The following is an 18,879-nucleotide window of genomic DNA, read 5'->3' on the forward strand; positions in this document are numbered from 1 at the left end:
ATGTTCACTAAGAACAGTATCTGTATGATTATAGGGTGGGAGCAGAGATATGTCTTCCTTCCTAGTGTGGTCAAAACCAAGAGGAAGAAGATGGAGGGGTTTTAGCTAGAAAGTGATGATGATCCCAATATTCTTTATTTTCTCAGAAATATTCCCCAGGGAAGTGAGATAGAAAACATCTCCCATAGGATAATCCCCCAGTGTCTCATAACTCTTCTCTTGATCCCTCACCTTCTCCATATTACACCAATTAGTCAGATGGACATTTGGATCCCAGTGTGGTGTTTTTCTCACATTCTTTTCCTGCCTTCCCATGTTTGCACTCCTTCACTGCGGTATATCAAATGATCTATAAAATAGGAAGTGTGACTACACAGAATTTACTTTAACTTCTTAATAGTTCAAAGTTATAGAATATCTAAGTTTTAGAATTAAATAGATCATTTAAGAACTTTGTCTTTTTCAGGGTTCCAATCCAGAAGTCTGAAGCATCAACTAAGCAAGGATGGGTGGGGTAATGATCTACTTGGAAGATTGGATAATCTGGATGGAAGAGAAATATACTTACTTCCTCCTTATTATTTGCTCTTGATACTCAAGATGTTAACATATCTTGATTCATGTTGTACTTTGAGGAGACTAAACAAAAATTTTCAAGAGAGACACTCTTGAGAATCTTTGTATGAATTTACAATTTCTATCTTCCATACTCATGGGAAAGAAGAGGACTCTAAACAAACAGCTGTGGATCTGAAATCTCTAATTAGGTGACTTTCTTAGACAACCCTCCTTTTCTTACTATGACGTTGACTAATATTTCCTCAAATATTTTGAACATCTTGATTTTCTCATTTAGTAAGAAGTAATTTACCCTCTAATTAAAACAAAGAAACAAAAAAATCCCCAGGAAATCACAGGAAACTGGGAGGGATGGAAGAAAATCATATGTTTCTCATTAGATGACTAGCAGCATCTTGACTGTTTTAACCATAAACCTGTCAAATTAGAACTGTAAGAACAAAATTATGTAAACAATCTCTGATTTATATAACATCTTTTTCCTACATTATCTTTTGCAATCCTTATTAGCTGTGTCATTTGAAGTTTGCTACAAGTGAATAAAACTTTATTAATTAAATATTTTTCACAAAAATTTGTACAATTCAGTTACCGGCAAGCTTAAAGTGAACTTTACTTTCTAAGTAGAGAAAGTTTTATTTACATAAATTAATAGCATAAACCAGAGGCTGTCAACTGGTAGCTTGCCAGACATATCTGGACTACAGATTTAATTTATTTGGCCGGGATGATTTTGGTCATAAAGTATTTTAAAATGTTTTGAATTTACTGTCAATATTTAAAAATTGGGAGATCTTGCATAAACATCCAGATTTCCAGCTTTGTAAAAGTAATCAAATGGTTTGGCAGCACTGGAGTCACATTGCCCATAGCAACCATCAGCTTCGTTGACTGATGTTGGAATAAACATTTTTGGTTGCCTTCCAAATAACCTTCTTCCTCCTTATTTTCAGAACACCAGTTTTATTCAGTTGTCCATATTTTAGAAAAAGGCAAACCTGACTCCATCTCCAGGTTAAATCTCTATCATTTTAAATCAGTCATAATAATCTTATTTCCTTTACTAGTGATTGATTTGGTAAGTGTATGACTCTCCCTCTTTTTTTTTTAACCAATGAGACAAGAGAAGAGATATGTTGGGAAATTTTCACAAAAGGTATCCTTTCCCTTCTTCTGCATGTTGGGATCTGGATAGCCTATCTGGTAGTGTTGCAACCATGTTGTGATTATGAGGTCAAGGCTGATATAATAAAACCTGGTCTCTTAAAGATGTCATTGAATGGGTAGATTAATAACTGCCGGAGTTACCCTAAACTTTGCTGGGATTTCCTATTATGCGATCAATAAAATTTCCTTATTGTTTAAGCCATTTCAAGTTGGGTTTTCTTATTTGCTACAGAAATCATCCTAACTAATAAAGTTGCTGCTTCCATTATTAGGGTACATGCTTTCCATGTGTGCAATTAGGACCACTTCATCATCACCACGATTTTTGTTTATTTTTTATACTTGGCCTGCTTTACCCATTTCCACCATTGACCTGGCCCCATACCCGTTCTTTTCCATGGGGGACTTTATCTGCAAGAAGTTCATTTCCCCTTTTAGTGTGAGTTTCTATTTAAGCTCAATCCCCAGCATACCCAGAGTCCATCTGTCAAATCTCTCCTAGCAGCCTTTCTTTCCACGTGGGAGTTTACTCAAGAACACATTAAAAACTATAGCTTTATCTGTGGGGTTAGGTTTCAGAAGACCTTGCCCTAACCGGAAATAAATCCCTATTTCCCACAAGGCCACAGTCTTACTTATGACAAACCTATAGTTCTTTGCTCTATTGTTTGTTTTCTTTCTTTGTTTTTTTGGTTTTTGTTTTAATTCCTGTCCCTGTCTCATTCTTAATATTGATAAAATGGAATCTTTAACCTATGAATCTTTAACTGGCAACCACATGACCCAAGCTAGAAATAAAGCTATCAGAGGAACCTTCCTGTAAATTCTGAAATGATGGCACTAGGTCTCTGATGTAGAGGCCTCAGAGCTCCTTATGAGGACAGACAACTGGAGGACAATGATGGAGAAATTATTCTCTTATCCTAAGACTTTGAACCCAAGCCCTACAGAGTTTCCTACTGAGCTGAACTGTAGAACAATTTAGACAGTTTAAAGCAAAGACTTTGATTTCACAGTCCTGTTTCCAAATTAGATCTGCCACTTACCAACTTTGAAGGAATTCCACAATATGACATTTAAAACCTCAGGTATACAACAAAGGTTGCTTTTATAATTAGTTATTTTTACTTTCTCTGCTTTAAAATAATAAATTAAATTATGGTCTTTTTCAGGTACTCTATGACTGGTATACCATATGGTTTCTCTAAATACTCCTTAGCACCTTTTTATGATATTTGAAAATGCTTTTAACTTTGCATGAAATGACAAAGTTGTGTGAAGTATGAGTGAAAAAGAAAGCAAGTTTTAGCTGTAATCAGAAATTATGGAAAGGGTGGAGCTATACGATTTAAGTGAGTAATAATGACAGCTAAATGGTAAAGAATCAAGGGCCTCTGAGTGACAGCTAGCAGGGAACTGAGCCTGTCAGCCCAACAACACTCAAGGGACTAATTCTGCCAACAAGCACTGAATGAGCTGGGGAGCAACTTCCAACCCACTTGGACCTCAGTGGCTACCTCATGAGAGAAACTGAAGCAGAAAACTCAGCTAAGATTTGCCCAGATTCTACAAAAACAGAAACTATGAGAAAATAAATATGTGTTCTTTTAAGCTGCTATGGTTTGGAGAAATTTGTTATGCAGCAATAGATAAATACTACAAAGGAGTAGAGATCAAATGTTTCGAATATTCCAGACAGGTTTAGGTAGAATTAATCACTATCTTTAACAGGAATTCCACCATCTCAAAACTTTTTTTCCTTTCTTTCTCTCTTTATATTCTCTTTCATTTATCCTCTCTTTTTGAAAAGTATCAATTATCCTCTTGAGATTTCTGATATCCCGTCTTTTCATATATCATGTTTTCTCTCACATCCATTTGCCTGTTTTCTTGGTCTTTTTGAAGAATTCCTGAAGTTTATCTTTTAAACTTATTTATCTTTTATACTGTAAATGCTCCTTTTTGCTAATTTTAAGGCATTTTATAATTATTCCTCATATTTGTTTAATAACAGTCTCTCCATTCTTATCTCACTTCAGTTTTATAAAGGCCTGCTAATTAACTATTTTTGCCTCTTATCTATCTTAACTATTTTAAAATTCAATTAGCAAAGTAACTTCTGTCTAAATTTTATTAGTGCTTCTCAAAGTAACTATTTTTCAAAAGTTCATCCTTCCTCAGCCACTTGAGTACTATGCTCCCCATCTTTCACCGACATAATTATTTTCATAGGTGATGCATTGCTATTTTCCAGTTGGCTCACCCTCGTGTTTTAAAAGTTCTATCCTGAACTGTAATATTCTTACATTTTATATCTTTGATGATGGAATCTATCTCTTCAGCTAAAGAATTTCAGTACAGCTAGCATTCTGAGTGTAATTTGCAAGTAGCTGGGGCCATGGGTAAATCTTGCATATTCTCCTCTGCCCAAGATTCTCTTTTCTTTTTAGCTAAAACTGTCTACCAGGGCCACATCAGGAGTGGCAAACCTTGTTGTTGATACTGAGATCTACCTCATCAGGCCTTCCTGACTCATTATGGGAAGGCCTCCACCAACAAAACCTGCAACCATCTTGGCATATCTGCTCTTGAATTTGCCTTGTCTTTTCTGCTGCTTCCAGAAAAAGACCTTCCCTTGCCAATGACAACTTTAGATATTGCTTAGCAACTAGCCCCGGGCGGTCTGCTATGCTGCTCATCAGCAGTACAATATCACTATTATTATCATGCTAAGTAAGTAAGATTGTTATAGAAGCTAAATCCCTAAGCAGAAGAAAATTATGGTATGTAATTTATTGTGAAGGCATCTTCTTGATAAAATTTAACTCTTCTCTCTCATGCCTAGTGTTGAAATCCAAACTCTTTTTTTTAATAAATTAAAAAAAATTATTATGGTGAGAACGCTTGACATGAAATGTACCCTCCTAACAGATTTTTAAGTATACAATGCAACATTGTTATCTATAAGCAATGTTGTACAGCAGATCTCTAGAGTTTGTTTATCTTGCATAATTGAAATTTTATGTCCATTGATTAGCAACGCCCCACTTCTCCCTCCTAGGCCCTGGAAATCACAATTCTATGCTTTGTTTCTATGAATTTGACTACTTTAGATACTTTATATAATTGGATTCATGCAATATTTGTCCTGCTGAGACTGGCTTATTTCATTTAGCATGTCTTCCAAGTTCACCCATGTTGTTATATATGACAGGATATTCTTCCTTCTTTAAGATTGAATAGTACTTCATTATATGTATATATCACATTTTTAAAAATTCATCATCCAGGGGTGCCTGGATGGCTCAGTTAGTTAAGTGTCTGACAATTGATTTTGGTTCAGGTCACCATCCCAAGGTTTTGAGATCAGCCCCACGTGGGGCTCCACACCCAGTGGGGAGCCTGCTTGAAGATTCTCTCCCTCTGCTCGCCCCCCACAGGTGCACACTAACACACACACACACATACTCTCTCTTTGTCTAAAATAAATAAATAAATCTTAAAAAAAAATCTGTCATCCACTAATGGACATTTACATTGTTTCTACATTTTTGGTATTGTGAATAGCTGCAATGTACATGGGATTACAGATAATTCTTCCAGATTCTGATTTCAATTATTTTGGATGAATACCCAGAAATGGAATTGCTGGGTCAGATGGTAATTCAATTTTTATTTTTTTGAGGAATTTCCATGCTGTTTTCCATAGTGGCTGTATCACTTTAAATTCCCACCAACAGCACACAAGTGTTCCCTTCCTCAACACCCTCCCTGAACTCTTGTTATCTCTGGTCTTTTTTGATAATAACCATCCTAACAGGTGTGAAGTGATATTTCAATGTGGTTTTGATTTGTGTTTCCCTGATGATTAGTGAAATTGAGTGCTTTTTCATATACCAACAGGTATAGGCATTTATATGTCTTCTTTGGAAAATATGTCTATTCAGGTCTTTGCCTATTTTTAAAATCTGGTTGGGACACCTGGGTGGCTCAGTTGGTTAAGGGTCTGCCTTTGGCTCAGGTCATGATCCCAGGGTCCTGGGATCGAGTCCCACATGAGGCTCTCTGCTCAGTGGAGACCCTGCTTCTCCCTCTGCCTGCCACTCCCCCTGCTTGTGCTCTCTGCCTCTGTCTTTCTCTCTCTCTCTAACAAATAAATAAATCAAATCTTAAAAAAAAAATCTGATTGAAAATATACATAACAAAAGACTACCATCTTAACCATTTTTAAGTTTAAAGTTCAGGGGCATTAAGTACATTCGTAATGCTATACAACCATCGTTACTATCCATTTTCAGAACTTGTTTATCACCCTAACCAGAAACTTTGTCCCCGTTAAATAGCTTCTCATTACTCCTTGCCCCAGCCCCTGATAACCTCTATTCTACCTTCTGTCCATATAAATTTACCTATTCTTGGTACTTGATGTGAGATCATGCAATATTTTTTTCTTTTATGTAATTGGCTTATTTCATATAGCAAGGTTCAAGGTTCAAAGTTCATCCATATTGTAGAATGGATCAGAATTTCTCTCTTTTGAGGGTTGAATAGGCTAGTATCATTTTATTATATTTATTTTCTGTTTGAAGCAGTTGGGGATAATTTCTAGGGCTCCACATACTCATTCACATTAAGATTGCTTTTATCTTTGCTCATTTTCCTGACAAATAATGCTTTTGACATTTTGTTTTACTGTACTTCTTTGATGGTGAACATATTTTTAAGTTGATAATTTTACTTACTTTATTCCTAGCATTTTAGAAGCTTGTTTTAAATCAGGGTTATTTCTATCTTCGTCTTAGCAAGGAACCATATCTGAAGTTGCTTTCTTAGCCTTATCAACCCTCTGCATCAGTTCAGTGTTGAAATCCATGGTGTACAACCCTGATGAGGGGAAGTAACAAGGAAGTTCAGGAATATATCTAAATGAAAAACATGGTGGTGACACTATGGCTGTAGATAATCTTCTCCTCCTGATGTCCTAGTAACTTCTGAGTCAAAATAGTCTCAGCCTCTGAACTGCAAAAATTATCATATTTCTCATAGCAAAGACTCCTGAATCACAGGCCAACTGTTGTGACTCAGCATGCAGCATTTTTCCCTTGTAAGTCAATGTGTGTCACCAATTTGGCTTTCTAAACTCTGTAAAATAGCTCACAGAGATTTGTGTGTCTTTTGGGACATGTTGTAACTATAATCGGAATGGAGTCTACAGAAGTCAATTCTAGGCAGAGACTCCTTTAGCTCTGTTGCCAATGGTGGAGCCGAGCAGATCCAGTAGAGGGCTGAAGTATCAGATGGGAAAATAGGGAAAGTCAAGAGAAAATTCAATAGAAATGTACAGGAGAGAATAAGAAATTTTTTTTCCTAAAATAATGTTATATGAGGGAAGTAGAGAACATACAGGGATAAAAGCAGAGACAGACCCCTAACTCTACCAATAGCTGGCTTTTTAGACTTCGCAAATATTTTCAACTCTTTGGGCATCTTTAAATTTCCCCATCCTTTAAAAATGGAATTAACAATTCATGACTTACCAATTTCCAAAGAAGATTTTCTAAGTAACATGTAAAGGCAGTATGAAAATATAAAACAAAAAAGAAAAGAGATATCCATTGTCTAAAAGGATGACTCTGTCCTTGGATTTGTCAGAGGTAAGGCCCTCTCTGTGTGGGCTACTGTTTCACACAGCTTTGAGCAGGATCTGAGAAAAATTACTAATTATTCGTACATATTTCATTGATGAGACTGCATTTTTCTTGGTGTTTTATTCTTCCTCTGAAATGTGTCAGGGAGCAAGAATTCCTGTCCCCTTCAAGGGTCCTTCTAGCTGCACTAAGAATCAAGTTGACATGAGGCAGATTAACATGAGAAAATCAAATTTAATAGCATATGTAAGGGGAATCCAACACACAGGGAAATTGCAAAGACAGTCAGGCAAAATGAGTATAACTGTCAACCTGAAACAAGGAGGAGGGGATCTGGGACTTCAGAGAAAAGGAATGCATTTCACGGGGCATTAAGAAAAGAGCAGATCTTTGGTAACTAGATGTTTGCCCTGCCATACGGATGGGTCACTCAGATAAAATTTACCTCTGCTAATAACCCTGATTCTGGGAAAGAACCCCAATTTAAATTTTTCTGTGTAGTTAAGGGAGAAGCACAGTTTCTCTTGAGCTTCATAAGGCTGTCAATTGCCTTCAGCACAGAATAAACTTCATGCTGAAGTGGCCCATTTTGGGGTGGCCTTCCCTCAGCCTCTATAAGTGCTTTCAGATTGTGTCTCCATTTCTATTCAGATTTCTCCTGTTACGTTGTCTAAATGCCAAGCAGGACTTCTGGATTGAATCAAACACTGTCTTTGAACTGAGGCTGCCTTGTGCAATGATCGTGAATTGATGATTTGGGGAAATCAATATGCACTGAATCCACAAAGCTATTAGAAACTATGAAATTACAGCTGGTTGTCCATTTGATGATTTTTAAAATGAGAATATCATAGGATAATGAAAGTTTACATTTGTAGCGTGCAATATGATTTACACAAGCATGTGTATATGTTGAATACATGACTTCACTTTCACCTAATCCTTATAACAAATCCATGTGAAGAATCATTGTCCTCATTTAACAGATGAGAAACCAAGATAAAAATGAAAATAGGTGATTTTTCTCTACCTCACACAGCTAGTAAGGGTTGGAATAGGGACTCAAACCCAACTATTCTGAATCCAAGTTTTTAATTCCTTCTGCACAACCACACTGCTTGCAGCGAAACTATTTTGCACAAAAAGGCACATTTAATATTATACTACAAGTATAGAAATTCCATTTTATTTCGAACTACAATTTATTTTTTAGTTTACTGTTTATTTTTATAATAATTTATTTGAGTATAGTTGACAATTTCTTTTATACCGTGTTTCTAGTGAAAATTTATCTGATGTTGCAGTCAGTTAAATAGGCCCCCTGACTGTCCACTCCTGAAAATCACTTTGGATTTTTGTCCCCATTCTTGTGACTAGTGATCACCATAAAGCCTAGAAAATGGAAGTCCTCAAAAAGTCTTTGTTTCACAAAGGTTTTCCATCAAAATTCTGGATTTATGCATTGTACAGTCTACACTTACCTGGTTGTTTTCTTTTTTCTTTAATTCAAACATTTACAAACCCCTCATTTACTATGTTGCCACTGGAAATGGAAAGATTAAACTTTTTCCCTGCTGTCCAAGGACTCATAGCCCCCTTTTAAAGACTGACATCAATAAATACAGAAATAAAGTAACTGCTAAAATAGAGGTACGTTGCTAAAACACCAGCACAAAGGAGCAGAGGAAATGCTTATCAAGGGAGGGCACGAGAAGTTTCTCAAGGAGATGCCATTTAAATCTTAAATTATAGGTGGTTTATCAAGACTATAAAAGAAAAAGGGGACAAGGGCATTGTAGGGAGAGAATGAGGTTCAACAACAGCATGTATGAAGTCATGATTCATCAGGTTTATTGAGGCTGGACTGAAGTAAAGCATTTTATTTATTTTTAATGATCCCCTTAGTATGTTTATATATACCACCCTTCATTAAACATGCACACACATGTGCACATACACAAATTGAGGAGATTTAGAAACGTATAACAAAAGAAAAAGAAACAGTTAAGAACAGAAAACATGAAACCAAGAAAGCTCTAGGAGTTGTAAAACCATGGATCAGATGAGACCAGTGAGATATAAAAGTATGATAAGTATGAGCTCCAAGTTTCATTCCAAACTACAAACAACCAAAAAAATAAACAAATGAGAAGTAAACAGGATTGATTCTAGATTTGTAATGTCCATAAAATAAAAACACACATGCTATCAAGGATAATAAAACCACATAAACAGAGCAACACCAACCAACCAAATAAATAAAAGTCAGTGGCTCAGAAGGAGTATAGCTCTTCTGCCTCTGAATTCTTGAAAGTCAAGTTTTCATGATGGTATTGCTCTCAGATTAAATCTGGGAATGTGTCTCTGCCTTTTTCCTGGGTTCTCACGCTGCTGGGCCCTAGGTATTTCACATATACAGACTCTTGGCTCCTTGGTGTAATCCACACGCTGGTCACACCCAATAAGAAACGAACCCCAGCGGGGAACAATGCATAGGTTCAAATCAGGGCATCTGCCCAAACTTTTTGTTAGTAACTTTTATCATGTGTCACAGTAGTTATTTTTAAGTGAGCTGCATATCATGAATTGAGAAACCAAGTAATAGCTCCTTCTCAAGCTATGATCTCATATCAACACTGAACAAATAAAATAGGTATTTTCATCTGTTTTAACAGTACTTAAAGGATTTTTTTAAATGTATATCGTAACATATTTAAATTTTCTACTGAGGGAATTTAAATCTGAAAGCAACAACGCTTTTACACTAAGTGATGTTGCTTACATTTTATATCACTGCAGAGCCATTATTTATAAACGTTTCTATCTCAATTGATTATTTGAGAATCTGAATCTATTTTTTCTCAAATAGAATCATTCCTAGGCTCATTGAATTGATCTTTTATGTTCACTATGGTATATATAGAGTATCATATTTGCTCTCTTACCCATATAATGATTTTATTTGTAATCAATTCTGCTCGGAGTAAAATAAATAACAAGGAAGTTATATATAACTTTTTTTTTCATTTCCTAAAAATCAATAATGAGAATGTTTTTATAGTTTTTTTATTGAATTATAATTGACCTGCAATATTAGTTTCAGTGGTGCAACATAGTGATTCAAAATTTTTATACATTATGGTCGATTACCTTGATAAGATCTAGTTACCACCTGTCACAATACAAAGTGCTTATTATTGACTATATTACCTATGCTGTCCATCAATCCCCATGACTTATTTATTTTATAAGTAGGAGTTTGTACCTCTTAGTCCCCTTTACCTATTTCACCCCTCCCCAACCTCCTCTCCCCTGTGGCAACTGACAGTTTGTTCTCTGTATCTATGAGTCTGTTTGTGTTTTGTTTTGTTTTGTTTGTTTATTTGCTGTGTTTTTTAGATTCCACATGTAAGTGAAATCATACAGTATTTGTCTTTGTCTGACTTACATCTCCTAGCATATATCCTTCAGGTCATCCATGTTGACACAAATGGTTAGATTGCATTCTTCTTTTTTTTTAATGGCTGAGTAACACTTATGTATACCATACTGTTTCCACAGTGGCTGCACCAGTTTGCACTCCCAAAAACAGTGCACTCTTCTCCATATCCTTGCAGACACTTGTTATTTCTTGTCTTTTTGATAATAGCCATTCTGACAGCTGTGAGGTTTTGTCTCATTGTCATTTTGATTTGCATTTCCCTGAAGATCAGTGATGTTTAGCATCTTTTCATGTGTCTGTTGGTCATCTGTATGTTTTCTTTGAGTAAATGTCTATTCAGGTCCTCTGCCCATTTTTAAATGAAGCGGTTTGTTTTTTGTTGAGTTGTATGAATTCTTTAATTTTGGATATTAACTCCTTATCATTATATCATTGGAAAATATCTTCTATTCAGTAAGTTGCCTTTTCATTTTGTTGATGGTTTCCTTCACTGTGCAAAAGCTTTTTAGCTTAATATAGTCCCATTTGTTTATTTTTGTTACTCTTGCAAGAGGAGATATATCCAAAAAAATGTTGCTAAGACCAATGTCAAAGAGCTTACTGCCTATTTTTTTTCCTAGCAATTTTATGGTATCAGGTCTTACATTTAAGTCCTTAATATATTTTGAGTATGTGTGTGTGTGCATGCACATGTGTATGGTGTAACAAAGTGGTCGTTTCTTTTTTTTTTTGTATGTATCTGTCCAGTTTTCCCAAAATCATGTAATAATGATTCTTGACCAAAAGTGAGCTATGAAATCATCTATATTGCTTTAAAAAATACTCCTGTGTCCTCCTGATTAAAAACCAAAGGTTTAATGGGAATATCTTTGCTAACTATATCTTATTCCTGTTATTGATCTTGATTATTCATGCAAATTAGTGTCAGGAATAGTAAAAGTAATTGGATTAAAAACCTTTAAAAATATGTTTTTCAGTAATCTCAATTTCTTACCCAAAGTATTATAATTAAATTCTAAACTTTGGATATTTCATTGGTGCTCTTGATAAAAACCTCAGGGCTTTAACTGGAATAGAAGGAAAACAAAGTTAAGTATTAGAAACTAAAGTTGTAGACAATATTGAAAAATCAGCTTGTAAATAATCAAGAACAAGCAATATTTAGACTTGAGACTATCTTTTTCTCTCTTAGTCATTGATAACCAAAAAATGGATATCAAACATACACAAGAAAATACATGCAATTAGAGGAGAAGCCAAAGCATTTTGGGATAATCTGCTCAGCTGCAATGCACACCTGTCATTCACTTGTTCCTTTGTGGTCCATGCCCATGGTCAAACAGAAAAGACATAACTTTTTTTATAGTTTGTATTATCTATAGCAGTTTTAGGTTCACAGAGAATTTGAGTACGGAAGGTATAGAGATTTCCCATATATGTCCTGCCCCTCACATGCACAATCTCCCCACTATCAACGTCCTCCACCAGAGTGGTGCGTTTGTATACTCCATGAACCTATATTTTTGCATCCTTATCACTCAAAGTCCATAGTTTATCTTAAGGTTCACTCTTAGTGTTACCCATTCTCTAGGCTGGACAAACGTATAATGGCATACCCACCATAATAGTACCATACAATGTATTTCAAAAATCCTCTTTGCACTATGGATTCAGTCCCCACCTCCCCAACCCCTGGCAATCATTGATCTTTCTACTATCTCCAAAGTTTTCCCCTTCCCAGAATGTCATGTAGTTGGAATCTTATAGTATATAACTTTCTCATATAGGCTTTTTTACTTGATAATATGCATTTAAGGATCTTCCATGTCTTTTCATGCTTGATAGTGCATTTCTTTTTAGCACTATTTAGCACTAAATAAAATTCCATTTTCTGTGTGTACCACAGTTTATTTATCCATCCACTCACCAAAGTACATCGTGTTTGCTTTGAAGTTTTGGCAATTATGAATAAAACTGCCATAAACACCCATGTTCAGGTTTTTGTGTGAACATAAGTTTTCACTCCTTTGGGTAAATATCAAGGAGTACAATTGCTGGATCATATGTTAAGAGTATGTTATGTCAAACTTCCTTTCAAAGTGGCTGTACCATTTTGCTTTCCCACCAGCAATGAATGAGAGTTCCTGTTGTTTCGCACATATCCTTGCCAACATTTGGCGTTGTCAACATACTGGCTATTCTTATAGGTGTAGTGGTATCTCATTGTTTTAATTTGCAGTTCCTAATGATACATGATGTTAAGCATTTTTATATGTTCATTTGCCAGATATAGCCTTTTGAACTGATCCAGGCACCCTTTTATTTTGTTGCAACTGGAGATAAATACCACAATAGAACTTCCATTTGAGTCCTCTAAGTTCAGACGGTAAATTTCCCACCCATTGACTCCAATGACTTCAGATAACCCCTCTATCAGCAACTTCGTGCAACAGTATCTCACAACTAAAAGCATATGAGCGGTTTGGTTTGCACCTCTGCTTTCTTCTTAAAACATGAAATGGAAAAGCAAAGAGGAAGAAATGAAGCTAGGCTGATACAAATAAGTTTTAGACTAAAAAGAGGTTTTGAAGGACCCATTCAACTGAATGATCTAATTCCAAGTAAATTTAATAAGAAAAGAATACATGTATATCTTGCTTAAATTAAAACAAAATCCAGTGATTTCAAGCAAATTGCTGATGTGGCACAGCTGTCTTTTTCCTTAGTTCCAGAACTTCAGAAAACTGACAGGATCCCCTGGAGAATGTGCGAGTGGGGTTGGGTTCGCTTCCACACTTCTGTGTGGGGGGCTTTTGTTTGGAACAGATAGGAGGCAGTTGGTTAGTCTGCGAGAGGACGGAAGAGATGTGGAATGTGTTCTTTCGCTTCTCTGGCTGCTTGCCAGCGTTCCCTCGAACACACAGTGCTGTTGGCATACCTGCGGGAAGTGGGACTTGTCCTGGTGGACTCAGGAATAAAATCCAGACAAAAGAGAACCCCTGTATAGTGTAAAACCGGGGGAAATGAGACTAATCTCTGGCTGTGGCTGTCTCATGCTATCCCCTTGAAACCCTGAAAGGAAGTAGCCTCTAAGGAGTTTCTCTTTCTAATATAGCTTCTCTGGGGACAAAAGGTGAAGATCTGACCTGAGAGCTGTGTGTGGGTGGGGAGTAATTGACTGGTTTTCTGATATTTTCCATTTCCACCTGGGTGGGAGATTCATATACTTACTCCCCACCGCCTAACTTTTTCCAGCTGAAAACATAGCGCTGCCCTTCTCCATATGCATTGTTTAATAGAATAAGCAATTGTGTCTTGTAAAAATGTGACCAAAAACAACACATTAGGGAACACAAATATTTCCAAACAAAACCAATATATTGGATTACAGATTCCACCCTAAGCAGAAATATTAGAAGAGAGGGGCTAAACATAATAATATTAATAGGTATAAATAAACTAATAGGTATAAGGGAAGATCTTCCAAATATGAAACCAGAACAAGGAAACATTTAAAAATAGGAACCAAGAAAATATATTAAGTGTAAAAAATGTGATAGTTGAAATACAGAATAAAATACAATGAATGGTATTGAGGAATGATTTTCTTTTTTAAGATTTTATTTATTTATTTGACAGAGAGAAAGCACAAGCAAGGGGAGCAGCAGACAGAGGGAGAGGGAGAAACAGACTCTCGGCTGAGCAGGGAGCCCGATGCAGGGCTCGATCCCAGGACTGGGATCATGACCCAAGCCGAAGGCAGATTCTTAACCGACTGAGCCACCCAGGTGCCCCATGAGGAATGAATTGAAAAACAAACTCATAAATTGCAAAGATCAAATAGAGAAAACGTTCCAGAAAGATTCTGAAAAATCCAGTTTATATTCCTAAAAAGATATGTTAAATGTTACTGTAAAGATAAAATTGAATGTAAAAAGACCTACCACATAAACACTCTTTATTAGAAAAGTTAGTATGGCTGTATAAATATCAGAGAAAAGTAGTTTTTTTACAGCTGGAAGTACAGCTGGAAATAAAGAGGGATATTCATCGTGAAGACATAATCATCTCAAATGTTATGCACCTAGTAAAAAAACTTAAAAATACATGAAACAGAAACTGATAAACATTAAGGGAGACATAGGTAAATCCACAATCATTGATAGAATAACCAAGAAAAATGTTAACAGTACAGTTACAGAAGATTTAACAACACTATCAACAAGGCAGCTAGTATAGTCTAATTAATAAAGAATACTATGTTCATAACCACAGAAAAGATACAATTTTTAAGAGTACTTGGATCTTTCACTAAGGTAGATAATATGCTGATCAATGTGTTTCATATATTTCAAAAGGTTGAAATATTATAAAGTATTTCCCAGCACACAACAGAAATATATTAAAATTGCATTAAAATGTGATATCTTGGGGCACCTGGGTGGCTCAGATGGTTAAACGTCTGCCTTCAGCTCAGGTCATGATCTCAGGATCCTGGAATGGAACCCAGCATCCAGTTCCATGCTCAGCAGGGAGTCTGCTTTTCCCTCGCCCTCTGCCTCTCCCCTTCTGCTCATGCCCTCTCTCTGTCTCTCTCTCTCTCATATAAATAAATAAAATCTTTTTTAAAAATGTGATATCTTGGAAAGTTCCAAATATTTGGAAATTAGGTAGCAAAATTCAAAATCTCATGAATTAATGAAAACAACCCTGAAATTTGGAGATGTTTTTAACTGAAGGATAAATAAGTATAAGAGATAAAAATGTAATGGACAGGGCTAGGAAATGTATAATGTCCCAAAGCTTACGTTAGAAGTTTGAAATCAATGATTTATTTGAATATTGAAAAATTAATGATTTAAATAAAAAAATAAAGTAAATTAAATTTAAATTTGTAAAAATAAGGAAAAATGAAGTGACACATAGAAAACCAATAAAGGAATTAACAAGGCCATAATTTGATTATTTGAAGGGAAAAATTAAACTGACAAAAGTTCACCAAAACACATCAAGTATAAAGAGAAAGTAGAAATTGCCAATATTAGGAATGAATGAAATGACATCACAGCAGATCCTTTAGCTATTAAAAGAATAAGAGTGAAGTAGTATGAAAACATTATTTCAAAAAATTCAACAGCTTTCCCAGGGTCCTGGGATCGAGCCTTGCATGGGGCTTCTCCCTCTCCCTCTGCCTGCTTGAGCTCTCTGTGTCAAATAAAGAAATAAAATCTAAAAAAAAAAAAAAAATCCTTTAAAAGCAGTTTAATCAGGAAGATGGAATAGATGTACTTTTCCCAATTTCTCTCATGAAATACAACTAAAATCTCTATATGGAATATATATAATAAATATAATAAAAGTCTGAAAGTTGGAAAGAAAACAACTTCTAGGACCTCAGGATGCAAGAAAAGATAGAGTGGTGAGTTCTCTAGGTTTTCTATTTTGCCCATATTGGATCTGTAGAAGCCATTAACCTGGAAATGTCAGTGGATACAGATAAGAAAAGCAAACCCACCCCTACCCCAACCTCTTTACTTTAGCCAGAGGACCAGGAACAAGAGAGGCTAGCAACACATAAGATTTTTTTTTTTTAATTTTTTTATTGTTATGTTAATCCCCATACATTACATCATTAGTTTTAGATATAGTGTTCCATGATTCATTGCTTGTGCATAACACCCAGTGCTCCATGCAGAACGTGCCCTCCTCAATACCCATCACCAGGCTAACCCATCCTCCCACCCCCCTCCCCTCTAGAACCCTCGCAACACATAAGATTTTAAACAACAAATACTCTGCTCCAGTCACACACTACCGAAATATCTGTGGCTACACTCCTATTACACCAGCACAGGCTGACTGGTGAGTCTACACACTTGCTAGGCTGCCCCCAACCCCCTGAACCTGATACCAGGGTGATGTCAGACAGGGCTTAGTGGAAGCCTGAGCTCTTCATTCTCACTGGATAGTAGCGAGCATGACAGCCCCCTCTCCTTGGTCTCAGTGGAAATGAGGTAGAGAGCCTAGATTCTACTTCTACCTGGTAATAATGAGGTGCTCCCTCCCCGCTTACTGTAGGGGGTTTGACAGAGGACCCTTAGTGGAGAGTCAAGTCTTTCGCCACCTCCCAGGTGCAACAAGGCCACCTACCCCAACCAAGGTGTCAACTGAGGCCATGCAGTAACAAGGTGCTCCTACCCCTCCAAAGAAGGAAGTGTCAATGGAGACCTAGTGGAAAGCTAGAACCCCCCTTCCCACCCAACAGTAATGAGAAACATACCCACCTTTAGGTGTCAATGAAGACCAAGTACAGAATGTGGATTTCTACATGCACTAGGAGGTAACGAGGCAATGTCCCCCTTCCCCTGTCAGGCTGGTGTCAGAAGAAGCTAGCTAAAACAGAAAGCTTAAGTAATATCTCGTTTCAAAACATAATATCCCAAAGCCCAAGTTTTAAAAAGAAGTCACCTATCATACCAAGAACGAGGGATATCTCAAGCTGAATAAACAAAACAAAACAAAAACCCCAAAACCAAAAAACAAACAAACAAAAAACAAACCACAATATTGATGACAGCATTGAGATGACAGGGATTATAGAATTACCTGATAAAGGTTTTAAAACAGTTGTTATAAAGATGCATAAACAAGCAATTATTAACAAGCTTGAAACAAAAGAAAAAATAGATTCTCAGCAATAAAAGCAAGTCCCAGTAAAGAAATAGAAGATATAAAGAAGAATCAAATGACAATTTTAGAACTGAAAAATATGGTAACTGAAATTAAAAAAAAAAAAACCCTCAAAAAATGAATGGAAGAGTAGAATGAAGAAAACAGAGGAAAGAGCCCATACATTTGAAGATAGACCATTGAAATTATTCAGGCAAAATAATCCTGAAAAAATAGACTAACATACAGAACCTCAGCCTCCTGTGGGAGTATAATAAAAAAAAAAATAACATCCATTTCATTGGAGTTCCAGCAAGTGAGGAGAGAGAGGGAAGAGGTGAAAAAGTAACAAATAAAGAGAAAATGAAAAAAAAAATCATTACAATACCATCCAAAAGCCAGATTTTAAAAATATGTTTAATGTTGCTGAAACAGCTGCATAATCATATAGAAAAACAAAGCAAGAAATATTGAGAAAAGTAACCAAAATACTTAAAATAGGGTAATTTACAATAATGCCAAGAACTAGGAATAAATCCGAAAGATGTGGGAAATGTCTACAGAAAAAATATATTTTTTTAGATATAGTAAAGTAATTACTAAACAAATTAAGAGATAGATCAAACCTTAGGTAGGAAAACAATATTTTAAATATATCAGTTATCCAAAAATTGATCCATAAAGTTTCAATAAAATCCCCAAAAGTTTTTTTTTTTTTTTTTAATCAAAATGATTCTAAAATGTGTGTGGAAATGTGCAGCAGAGTAAGAGTGATACAAAAATTTGTACACTCTTCTGATCAAGAGGTAGGCCTGTTTCCCTTTCCCCTTCTCTTATATTTTGGTGGCCTGGCCAATGGACTGATGTTAAGCCATTTGTAAGCCTAGCCTTTAAGACAACCCACAGCTTTTGGGTTGGCCCCCTGGAGTTCTGAGCCACGATGATAGAAGTCTGTGTAGTCTAACTTACCCATGCTGTGAAGAAGGCAAAGTTAACTAGAGAGACAGAGACAGAGACAGAGACAGAGGCAGACAGACAAACAGATGTTACTCGATTACTTCTAGTCAGCCCCTAACCATTCAAGTTAGTTCAGCAGAAACTCCAGGGACATCATGGCATAGAGGCAAACTGTACCCTGTCTAAATTCCTGACCTACAGAGTAGTGAGAAATAATTTAATAATAATAATAATAATAATAATAATAATAAAATAATTGCTGTTTTAAACCACTAAGGTTTTAGGGGTTTGTTATATAGCAATAGGTACGTAGAACCGTATGAAGATACAGTAAGAATATTACAAAAAGAAAAGGTAAGTAATGATGAACACAGAATTCAAGACAATGCTCAATTCACATTGGACAGCAAAGCAGAT

The 18,879-nt window shown here is 35.9% G+C and overlaps 1 protein-coding gene across 1 annotated transcript in view; it reads left to right on the forward strand.

Annotated features, from left to right (window-relative positions):
* Positions 1 to 487, forward strand: part of ADAM28 (ADAM metallopeptidase domain 28) — a 92,427-nt gene extending 91,940 nt beyond the window's left edge. The window contains exon 25 of the mRNA XM_032389019.1: positions 467 to 487. Coding sequence (XP_032244910.1) covers positions 467 to 487 — 21 coding nt within the window. The remainder of the gene's footprint in view (positions 1 to 466) is intronic.
* The last annotated feature ends 18,392 nt before the right edge of the window (positions 488 to 18,879 follow it).

Source organism: Phoca vitulina, unplaced genomic scaffold (assembly GCF_004348235.1).
Source record: "Phoca vitulina isolate PV1807 unplaced genomic scaffold, GSC_HSeal_1.0 scaffold53, whole genome shotgun sequence".
Classification (NCBI taxonomy): Eukaryota; Metazoa; Chordata; class Mammalia; order Carnivora; family Phocidae; genus Phoca; species Phoca vitulina.